The 11959-nt window shown below is 46.5% G+C and overlaps 1 protein-coding gene across 1 annotated transcript in view; it reads left to right on the forward strand.

Annotated features, from left to right (window-relative positions):
• The window catches only part of adamts10 (ADAM metallopeptidase with thrombospondin type 1 motif, 10), a 53117-nt gene extending 42034 nt beyond the window's left edge, over nucleotides 1-11083 (forward strand). The window contains exons 20-26 of the mRNA XM_005938531.3: nucleotides 58-221; nucleotides 312-438; nucleotides 1576-1705; nucleotides 1951-2155; nucleotides 2847-3023; nucleotides 4003-4168; nucleotides 8350-11083. Of these exons, the coding sequence (XP_005938593.1) occupies nucleotides 58-221; nucleotides 312-438; nucleotides 1576-1705; nucleotides 1951-2155; nucleotides 2847-3023; nucleotides 4003-4168; nucleotides 8350-8459 (1079 nt within the window). The 3' untranslated portion in view covers nucleotides 8460-11083. The remainder of the gene's footprint in view (nucleotides 1-57; nucleotides 222-311; nucleotides 439-1575; nucleotides 1706-1950; nucleotides 2156-2846; nucleotides 3024-4002; nucleotides 4169-8349) is intronic.
• The last annotated feature ends 876 nt before the right edge of the window (nucleotides 11084-11959 follow it).

The following is an 11959-nucleotide window of genomic DNA, read 5'->3' on the forward strand; positions in this document are numbered from 1 at the left end:
CAAGTAGTTAAAAACAAGTCGTTGCACATAATAATCTTTTATGTCACTGCACCCCAGCACTGAAGAGTAAAGGCGATCAGTACTTCATCAATGGGAAGCTGAACATTGACACGCCACGCAGGTTCAATATCGCCGGCACCACGTTCCACTACAGGCGGCCCGCAGATGGGCCGGAAAGTCTCGAAGCTCTGGGGCCGACAAACATCACCCTGTTCGTCATGGTAAGAACAAGAGCAGAGACGCTCCGAGCAGGCCTTCTGAAAAGGAGGCAATACTAAGTGAGTCAGCTTGAATTTTCCTTTTTCGTACAGGTGCTGGTGAGGGAAGAAAACCCAGGGATACACTATCGTTTCAACCCGCCCCTCAGCAGGGATCCTCTGAATGGCTTTGCCTGGCACTACACCTCGTGGTCTCGCTGCTCAGCTCTCTGCGCTGGAGGTAGACGACACAAACGGGTGCCGGCGGCTCGATTCCCCGGCTGCACTTGGTTGTAGCTAAAATAATGTGCTGCTAATGTTAGATGAACTTGTTCCAACACCACGCAAACACCAAGCTGCTGGGATTAACTCGCTTTTGAATGTATGAAATCACAAATACACTGGCGTTCAAGGACACAAGTCCTCAGCCATGATTGCTTGTTTCACTCATGCGACGTGTTCTTAACCTCAGACCGGCTCCTGTGTTTGCAGTTTTTACGCTAAGCTAAGTAGCTGCTCGGTGCGCGGCCGTCTCCTGTTTTTCCAGCAGACTCGAGAGAGTAATCTGAATTTCCTCATCTAACAAATATGAAAGAATTTCACAAAGAATGTTTTGGTCAGGAGCTTTGACCCGATGCACGCTTGTGTTTCTCTCTAAACACGCACAAACACACACACAAGCCCGCGGCATAAATCCCAGTAGGCGAGCGCTGACCCGGAGAACACTGGAGTTTTCTTGGAGTCGAAGCCAGAGGTGTTGGAGCACATCTCCGTAAGCTTCAGCAGTATCACACGTAGCCAACTTTTATTTTTCCTCCCCGGCGTTTGTGAGTTAATGACCCATTTCGCTTTACGTGATAAGAACTTGTTTTCCCTCTGGATGAATTGGCGTGGAGGCTGTGAATATAGAAGGAAACATTCAGACAGCTGCTTTTGTTTGTTGCGCTCTCTTTGTGGAAGCTTCACCTTGAAGTCTAAGGAGGCAAACGTCACCTGGATGACTGAGAACCTACACAGACGTGTTATAAAGTAGACTTCCCTGGCTTTCACAGCTTAAACGAGCATTTAAGACACGACTGTGTACAATATGACGCTCGATCGGACAATGTTTACTCCCTACCAGCCGCTCGCAGCAGTTAGCTGCTCTTCTCGAGCCCGGCTCTGCTGAAGGTTACTTCCTGTTAAAGGGGTTTTTCCTTCCCACTGTCGCCAAGTACCTGCTCAGAGGGGCTCATTTGATCGTTGCTGGTCTTTACCTTACAATATAAAGCGCCTTGAGACGACCGTTACTGTGATTTGTCACCATATCGATAGAGTTGAGTTAAATGATTATGGTTGACGCCTTAAACGTGTTAATAAGAGACGCTTTTGCCTGCAGGTATGCAGATCCAGCAGGTGGTGTGTAAGAAGCAGGCGGATCAGTCAGCCGTCTACAACCACTTCTGTGACAAGAAGAGCAAACCCAAAGAGAAGAGACGATCCTGCAACACTGAGCCGTGCTCCCCAACGTGAGTGGACTCACATGAGATTTCTGGATTTCCACTGAAACGTCTGTTATCACTGTGTACTCTATATCTGTCTAAAACTGCAGGTTTCAGTTTAGGTTCCTGTTACTCTTTCTGTGATTTGGGCTGTTTTGTGTTTATTAGCTTGGCACGTTTGCACCTATTCTACCTGTGCTCTGCTTTTTTATGCTATCATCTCCCTGCTTTTATTGTCATTACACTGTCACACACATCCACACATCTCCTAGCTGGTGGACGGGAGAGTGGTCAGAGTGCAGCCGCAGCTGTAACGGCGGCCTGCGGACTCGGGAGGTGTTATGCAAAAGGAGGATCTCCACAATGGAGGAGAAGATCCTGGACGACTCAGCCTGCACCCCCCCTCGCCCTTCATTCACTGAGCCCTGCAACAACCACAGCTGCCCCCCTGAATGGCTGGCCCTGGACTGGTCGGAGGTAGGCCGGCCATCTGAGCGTTTCCCGTCATGAGAGCACTCTTGCTGTGTTTTTTAGGCAGCTCGTGTCTGATTTTGAAGCAATGCCTGAGTTTGAGAAATTCCTCTCGGATGAAGCAGTCGTTTCTTTTCCAGTTGAACCCAAGAAACCCAAACGTCTGCCAGCACAGAAAGTAAGAGTACCTTAGCCTTGAAATACACAACAGGGGCACGGAGCTCTGAACATGCAGCGTCACTCACGAATGCATGCTGCTAAAACCGTCACAGGGGAATGTGACAGCTAGTTTGAGGAAGTTTAAGGCTGTCGGAGCGCCGTGACTCTCTTATGCGACACGTCTTGTTGGTTGTTGCTTAACTACAACAGTATAAAAAGTCCTTCTTGTTCACTGCTTTGTTCCTGGAACGAAACTTTGTTCTCACAGTTCTGGATGAATTGAATCTGAATTAAATAGTGTCAGAAATCAGTCTGGGTTCAACTTTTCTCTGACGTCTTATGTAATGTAGCCATGGCAGGAATTATGCCCAGCTGTTTTACAGGAACTCGCTAGTTTCTCAGCTTTGTTTCCTGTACAGCTGCTGCCCTCTGCTGAGAGAGTTGCGGTTTTACAAGCTGCAGCCTGCTGCACCTTCGCCTGGCTTCCTCTCTCGACCTTCCTGCCTGATGTTTTCTCTCTTTCCTTTTCTCTCTGCAGTGCACCCCCAGCTGTGGCCCTGGCTACAGGCACCGCGTGGTTTTGTGTAAGAGTGGGGAGAGTGGCGACACGCTGCCAGAGTCCAAGTGTCCAAAACATGGCCGGCCCACCTCCAGGGTCCGCTGTAATCTGCAGCGCTGCCCTCCCCCTCAGTGGGTGACGGGTCCCTGGGGAGAGGTAAAACACAGACTCGGAAACATATTGGCCCCTTCCTGATTTCTTTGTTTTTTTGCTTATTTGTCACACTTACATGTTTCAGACAGACAAACGAGTTTTAATAGTAGACAAAGACAACCCAAGTAAATACAGGTTTTAAATTATGATTTTGTCGTTAGGGGGGAAAATGTGACAGAGCCCTTAAACCTGGCTGTGCCACTCTCGGCAGCAAGAGCTGCAAAATCAGGCGTTTGCGATATCTGACTTTCACATCGCTGTGGAGGAATTTTTGCCCATTCCTCTTTGCAGAATAGTTTTAATTCATCCACGTCGGAGCGTTTCTTTTTTATCGCCTGTTTGAGGACACGCCTGAGTCACTCCAAAACCTTCATTTTGTTGTTTTAGCCATTCTCCCATCGGCGCCGTTGACCCGGTCTCTTTCTGATTGTTGAATCATGAACTCTGAGTTGAACTGACGCAGGCCTGCGAGGTTCACCACTGCTCTCACCGTGGTTCACTGCAGTCCCAAAACTTCCAGACTGTGTTTTTAGATTGTTGTGTGTCTTTTAGCCTGCTTCAGTCACACAGCTTCAGTTTAAGTGGTTTTTCAATCCGGCACGTCTGGCAGTAATCGGGGTTGGTTATAGCCGCAGAAATGAAACTCAAGCAACTACCTTTTCACATGAAGCCAGGTTGGTTTAGCTTTTTATTGGCATAATAAATTAAATCATCCTTTAAAAACTGCATTTTATGTGTTTTGTTTATTTTTTTTACTAATGTTAAAATTTGTTTGATAATCTGAAACATGTAAGAGAGACAAATATGAAAGAACAGGGAATCAGGAACGCTTTCGTGGCCCTGTGTACACTCGTACAGTCTCTCACATACACTAATATTGACGGCGATATCCATCTGACGCATGTCTTTGTTCTCAGTGAAATGACTGCAGTTGTAAGCTCAGGATTCATTGTGTCTCTAAACGTGCGTCTTTGTGCTGTAGTGTTCTGCAAAGTGTGGTCTGGGTCAGGAGATGCGCTCGGTGCAGTGTCTGGCCCACACGGGACAGCCCTCCAACGAGTGTCTGGATCATCAGCGGCCTGTAGCCATGCAGCAGTGCAAGAGTAAATGTGACACCAGTCTGCCCGTCAGCATAGAAAACCCTGAAGGTGAGAGCTTCCTGCCTTCTTTGGCTGTCCTGCAACGTAATGTTGAATAAAACGAATCTTCTTCCTTTAGCGGTCGCCACAGGAAATCATCTGCGTCCACTCACCCTGTCCTCCTGTCACACTAACCCTCCTTCACTACATCAATAAATCTTTTCCTCCTGGTTCACAACATCTTTAATATCTTTAGTTAAACATGTCCGTCATCCCTCCTCTGAACATCTCAGCCTTTCAACTGTTCAATTAAAGAAACTGGAACAAATTATGTGCTTTAGTAACGAAAAGCCTAAAGAACAAATCTGAAATTGTGACGTGGCAGCGGTGTGAGGATGCAAATGCAGTTAAGAAAATTAAAGCATAATATGTTCCAAAAACACAAGCAAGCATTTTCACCTCGAGCGGAAACAGTAGTAAGTATATGTTAATGTGGACGACTACACAAAGGACGAGGGAAGAATGAGGCGCTAAATACAAAAGGTAACGAGGCGAAACAATTAGACGAGTGAAGCAGAAATACAGCAAAGTCACAGCGGACTACCAAAGTAAAACAGGAAGTACCTAACCTGGGAGGACGGACTCGCAGGAACAAACTTGGCACGAAAGAGGAAGAAAACAATAAATTAAGCAAAATAAATTTGACTCAAAGTAACCAGAAACTGAAACAGGAAGTAGGTGGCAAACAATAATAAACAATAATAAACAAACTGCAGCACAACTTTAAACAACAACGAGCATTAAAATATATTTTTTTAATTTGTCTTGTGTAGATTTAAGTGAAAGCACCCGAGTTAAGTTTCGCTTGTTGTGTTTAGCTTCAATCTGTTGTGCTGATCTTGTTCATTTAAGTTAAACTGGTTGACCAGTTAGCAGTGGTACCAGCTGACATGGTGTAATCGGATTACACCATTTTCAGTGTAACAAGAATCAAAAGAGATGCTAATCATGCTAAGGGCGGCCCCCAACCCCCGGGCGGTACCGGGCCGTGAGTCGTTTGGTACCGGGCTGCGAGAGTTGAGGCTCGGGTGTGACATTTATGGTTTCCAGGGGGTTTTTTTTTTAAGTTTTTATGTTAACTCGGTTTCCCCGGGTATTTCAGGGGTGCAACGATATTCGTATCGATATTGAACCGTTCGATACAGTGCTTTCGGTTCGGTACGCATATGTATCGAACAATACAACATTTGTAATTTATTTTATCAACTTTCCTTCTGACGATGCTGTCTGTGTTGAGCGCTCAGTGAATCTGCGTTCGACTACTCCGCCTAGGCTGCACTGTCGAGCGCAGATCCACTGAGCGCTCAACACAGACAGCATAGTCAGAAGGAAGAGCGCAGGGCAAGCTAGCGAGACAGAAGTTAAGCTCTCCTTGCAACATGGCAAATTGAACCTCCCCCACCCTCATTCAGATCTGGCGTTTGGAATTATTTTGGTTTTCATGTGACGTATGACCCTGAAGGTAAGCGCGTCATGGACTAAAGTAAAACAGTATGTTGGATGTGCCACGCAATGCTCAATTACATGGGTGGGAACTAGTGTGTTAGCGCAGTTAGCTCGTTAACGTGTTGGCCGTCTAGCCCCACGCAGGTAGCTCGTTAACGGAGATTTGCCGTGTTGTGGCGTTAACGTCATTTCAACGAGATTAACGCTGACAGCACTAGTGGGAACACAACGAATATGACTGCACATTTACGCCGACATCATCCTAGTGCAAAGACAAGTGGAAGCAGACAAAAACAACAAGCATGCATCTACAAACTTTACCCGAGTCATTTAGACAGCCGTTAGCACATGATTCTCCTTATGGGGACCTGATATGTTTAATATTGTGGCGAGCTCAGACAAGGAGGAGACGGAGGTGTCGTTTGGTCTTGCTTCCCGTGAGCTAGCCAGGGAGCACAGCCGTTTATTGACATCTGCAGAAGAACACTGCCGCTAGCTAACTGCTCAGCGCGGCAACCGCACAGCAACAACAACAACAACACACAGGGCGCCCTCTGACCCCGGAAGGACACACCGTCGCAGCGAGAGGGCGTCACCCGTCACTATGGCAACATAAACAAAACATAACTGTACAAACAGAACCCCGAACAGCCCTGACCCGCTACAATATGCTGCTGAGAATATAGCCCAGAAGAAGCGTATAGTATAGCTTTTATTTTGGAAAGAGCCATTTCTCTGTAATAAACTCTCTTTTCCAAAGATGAGTGATTCCTCAATCAGATACAGGTGTTACCGCGCCAGATCCGCGGCCCCGAACCGTAGTAAGGAAACCTCTGGCAGTTACTTGAAGGTTCCGTAACTGACTCGTAGCCGGCAACAGCTTACTATACAGGTCAACTCCGCTAGCAAAAAGATCGAAGGAGGCGTAGGAAACTGCTTCACCGAACTTTATTTCTTCTCTAAGGCACGAACACCGCGTACAGTGGGCTGAAACAGTTTACTCACAGCGAGCATCGCCGACACAACTCTGGCTGTCGAGGGAGTTATTATATTCCTTTTATTTATTTTCTTTTCGTCTCTTCTGTAGCTAACCGTTACTTTTTCCCCTTCTCCGCTCTCTCTCTTCACACACACACCAGGCAGTCCCGCTACACACATCCCGAATACATTTCCCATCAGGCTTCATCCTTAAAGGGCCATGCCTGTAACACAGGGCTTGCAAAATCCAGTCGGGCTACCAAAATCTATCTCTGCCCTGCCCGTCGGGCTATTGTAGGAAGGAAAAATATATGTCAATGCTTTTGCATTCTTTCGGAAATGTAGCTGGGTAATTATGTCATTGGCATCGGTGAGCCACTGTCAATATGTGACATATTGAAATCGCGTTTGAATTTGCGCTTGTTTTTTGCTTTCACTTTGCAAATGTCCAGGTGCCTTCTTTTGGCGCACCGGCCGGTCACGACCGGCGGGGGAAAAGTCACTCGGGTCAGAACATGGGGTGCCACCATCATCCCACTTCTGACACCAATGTGGCGAGCTCAGACAACGAGGAGACGGAGGTGTCGTTTGGTCTTGCTTCCCGTGAGCTAGCCAGGGAGCACAGCCGTTTATTGACATCTGCAGAAGAACACTGCCGCTAGCTAACTGCTCAGCGCAGCAACCGCACAGCAACAACAACAACACACAGGGCGCCCTCTGACCCCGGAAGGACACACCGTCGCAGCGAGAGGGCGTCACCCGTCACTATGGCAACATAAACAAAACATAACTGTACAAACAGAACCCCGAACAGCCCTGACCCGCTACAATATGCTGCTGAGAATATAGCCCAGAAGAAGCGTATAGTATAGCTTTTATTTTGGAAAGAGCCATTTCTCTGTAATAAACTCTCTTTTCCAAAGATGAGTGATTCCTCAATCAGATTATTTATTTTTTTAAATTACTTTTGTTTCAGCAACATTAAATTTAAAAACTGTACTTTTGAGTTAAAATATATATTTATAATTTTAATAAATGACAAATTAAAAAGGCATGAACATTTTTTTGTATCGAAAAAATATCGAACCGTGACACCAAAGTATCGAACCGAACCGTGAATTTTGTGTATCGTTGCACCCCTAGTATTTTCCCGTGTGTTATAAATAAATCTTCTTTTTTTGGTGCTGCTTTGATTTTGTTGTATTTATCCGCGACACCTTAAATCAGAATCAGAAAGGGTTTTATTGCCAAATGTTGAGCAGGTTTACAACGTTAGGAAATTGCTGCGGTACTTAGTGCAAAACATACTGTCAGACAACACTTAAATAAAAACAAAAATAAAAGTGCTAAGCAGATAGTTATTAAAGGCTGGTCCGTGAAAATATTGTCGGACATAAGCCGGTCGGTGGTGCAAAAAAAGGTTGGGGACCGCTGAAGACTACAACTTTAGACAACACCAGCAAATAGAAAAACAATGCAAAAGCACGCAAAGCATGAAGGAAGTCGAATAAAACACAATAGATGGAGACAGAATATGAATAAAATATAAATCCTTTATAAAGACTTTAACGACGGACCAGCTGCTGAGACGACAGAAAGTGCAAAGAAAGGATTGTTCAGTGCGAGAGAGAAAAACACTTCTGTTGTGTTTTCTTAAACTGCAGTGCGACTGAGCTTTCAGGGCCGACGCATTAAGCAGTCGGGCTGAACGGTGAGAACATGCAAAGATGACGCACCAATCAAGCTTTTGTCTGTCTCCCCCTCAGAGTGCAAAGATGTGAACACTGTGGCCTACTGCCCCCTGGTGCTCAGGTTCAAGTTCTGCAGCCGGCCATATTTCAGACAAATGTGCTGCAAGACGTGCCAGGGACACTGACTCCACGAGCATCCGGCATCCATCTTTGGGTCCTGCACACTCACACAGTAAGCCTGAAACCCTCCCACTGAGCCTCATAGCAGCACCCCTCACTCTGCCTCCGTCGCAGGAGCGTGGGATCTAACTGGGACGCCATCACACGGACGCCCGGTCCTATATCTGGTTGGAGGAGCTGTTATTCTCCAGCCAGGACCCAGATCGGACACCTCTCCGGGCCGAGCTGAGTTCATACATTCCACTGGAGGGAAGGCTGTTGAGACCCGGAGAGGCAGAGAGACTGAGATTACCTTCCCCCCTCTCTCTCTCTGTCTCTCTAAACTTTCCCTTTATTCTAATATTTTGGTGCTACTGTATTTCTCTTTGGCCACAGGACTGGTTGCAGTACTTTTGAACCCCGCTTGTTTGTTTGAGTGCCCGAAAAGTTTAGCCTTAGCTCTTGAACCTCTGTGTTAGGCGGTGATATTTGCTTAGTTAGTCGTTTTTCAGAAATCCACTTTGTAAAGACAATTATTTTCCGGATCATCCTCGCCCACAGAAAAGGAATATGGTTGCAGGTAGATCATCTGCGTCTATGTTATCAGATAGCTTTTACTTGACCGCGTCGTTTTTATGTCGTTGCTTTGTTCCGTGTCGGCGTATTCATCGAGTCCTCGCTGTTATTCAGCTGAAGTATGAGCAGAGTCCGATTTGCACAAAGAGTTTGAGGACTTTTGTATTTCGTGTTCGTTTTCGTGTGACTTGATGTCTGTGTGGAGACTATAAATGTCTCGCCGCGGTGAACATGCCACGGTCTTGCCATGTCGGTTACTTTGCTTAAACGTAATCACCTCGGCTGTACGACATCGCTTCTCTCGACGGCGCTTCATCCACGAAGGATCCAAATGAAGGAAAATCCACTCGTCAGAGCGCGCGGCGTGTCACGGTGAGTCAGCGCTGCCTGCGGGAACATGCACGGCGAGGATGAGAGAAGACACCTGACCAGGCGGCCTTTCAGAGAGCGTTGTTATCGCAGGGGTGCGCGATTCACAGGCGGCCTTAAGCCTTCGTTCAGACTCCTGTGGGAGCAACGCTGACATCACATTTCTCAGCTCACGTGTGGTCATGTCACCCTCTCAGCAGCTGGGAGCGCGCCAGCCACAGGCTCGTATTGTCTTCCCCGTTGCAGAGCAGGATTCATGCATCACCAAGTTCTAATGACCCACTTTTCCAAATGCAGTTTCAGCTGCTTTTATATTACAGATCATGCCGCCTACTGCGGCTCAGCATGATTCATCAGATCTGACGGCATAAGCGTGACATGTGATGTGCTCTGAAAGCCCGCTGTGGTTCCACTCTTCGCAGAAGTCCCCGCTGGTCACAGCTGAAAGCAGCGCCACGTAACGCTAAATGTCATCACAATGAGAGGAAGCTGCAGCACGTCTTTAATTGTTCTTCCCTTTTTTGTTTTCTCCTGTGGTGCTCTGGTTTTGAATGGTGCTATCACTTCACTGTTGTTGCCGGTTTAAACACTTAGAATCCGTTTGAGCCTTTTGTGTTGAGTACTGACCTGCAGAGGTGGCCTGTGGCGTGCAGCTGCTTGGGGTCCTGCACCTGCCAGGCGCTGCGTTTGGGTTCCTCTGATTTTTCATACGTAACGCTGCTTTACTCGGGCTGCGGTCGAATAGTCAGTCTTTCCTGGGAAGCGTCTACGTAGCAGCTGTAATAAGAGCTCCGGTGCGTCTTTATTACCTCATTTAGCAGATGAGTCCTTTTTTACACAGCCGGCAGAAAACGCGGCAGGATCAGGCCGAGCAGGTGACGTGTCCCAGCACGGTAGATCCGCCTGCCCAGCATTAGGCAGCCCACTGCCATGAATCCTCCTCCACATCTTTCCGTGACCTCATCATGCTTCCCATCCATGTCAGCAGGGAGCAGGAACGTTTCCTTCTTCTTTTCTTTTTTCCTCCAGCTGTTCGACTGCAGCCTTCAGTGCAGCGCCTTCAAATCCCAAAGTGCAGCTCACCACATTTGTGGATCGTTTGAAAAACAAAACATTTTGATATTCAGAAAACTGACTTTTGGAGATCTGTGCACAGCTTCTCAAACATTACCCTGCTAATCATCAAGTATATTTATAAGAAGCGCACTCGGGTATAACCTGTAACATTTGAGAGCGTAATTGTTGCAGAGAATCCCGTTAAAGCTCATTTACACCTGGTACCGACTCGCCATCGCGTCAGCTGCGCACACGTGATTGTGTCACGGTGCAAACGCTGGTTAGCGTCACAGATGTAGTTCACGTCTAAATCGCTTTTAATGATCGAACGCTGAAGCGACGGCGTCGCCGCTGGCACGCGTGCACGAGCCGACAGGGAGGAGAGCCGGCAGACGCTGAACGTTTCTCCTGCATCGACATCACTGATACCAGGTGTAACTGTGGAGCTATGACGAGAGCGCAAACCCGACTTACCTGATCCAAGAGGAGGGACAGCTTCAGTATTTGTTATTCTGTTTTACACATGCTAATTATAACATGACATGTACTGTATATTGTTTAATACTATAGAAGACGAATCCATTTGTCCCCCATGTAAATCTTTTGTCAAAGGAAATATTAAAAATGATTAAACGTGGTGCAATGTTGATTGTAAGGATTTCTTTATTTTCTCATTAGAATTTTAGGTTTCCGTCATCAAATCAGTCATCCATATTTGTACGTATGACACAGCTGGACTAAAATATCACCGCGTGTCATCCCGCCCGAGGTTTAGATCGTCAGGTCGTCTATTTCTGGATCTGCCCTCTGTCACGGAAAAGTTGACACAAGAACCTCTTCCTTTTGTCTCAGTGAGACTTCACTCGTTTACCGATCTTTAAAATAATGAAAATGGTGACGTGAAAGTTTCTCGATATTTTTATGATACATTTTTATTTATTTAAAGCCGAGGAAAATTTAGTTTGCTCAGATTCTTTAATACTAAGAACGCCACAGCAGCGTTAACTCAGCAGAAGTTCCATCCATCCATTTTCCTCGTGTTCAATTCAGGGTTTAATACAATAATCAAGTCTAAATAAAAAACTCCTGTGCAGATCCATAATAATAATAATAATTTTATCAATAATAACTTTATTGATCCCATTCACTCAGTGAAGCATGTAATGTAGGAAACCACATGACTCGTGAGAACACATTTTACACCAGTTTGAAATATGAACAAAGCGTCCTCTCAGTTTCTGTAGATCTATATCTATAGAGAGAGATCTTGGGGTTATTTGCTTCAGCTTATCAGGGTCGCGGGGGGGGCAGTCTTAGGGCGAGAGGCAGGGTGCACCCTGGACAGGTCACAGGGATAACACAGAGAACCATTCGCACTGCCACATCCACACCTATTTAGAGTTTCCAATTAACCTAACTCCACTAACTGGGTGTCTTTGGACTGTGGGAGGAAGCCAGAGCACGCAGACACGGGGAGAACATGCAAACTCCACAGACCTTCTTGCTGTGAGGCAAACGTGCTAAC

This window comes from Haplochromis burtoni, unplaced genomic scaffold (assembly GCF_018398535.1).
Source record: "Haplochromis burtoni strain Fernald_Lab_line unplaced genomic scaffold, NCSU_Asbu1 Contig_256, whole genome shotgun sequence".
Taxonomy (NCBI): Eukaryota; Metazoa; Chordata; class Actinopteri; order Cichliformes; family Cichlidae; genus Haplochromis; species Haplochromis burtoni.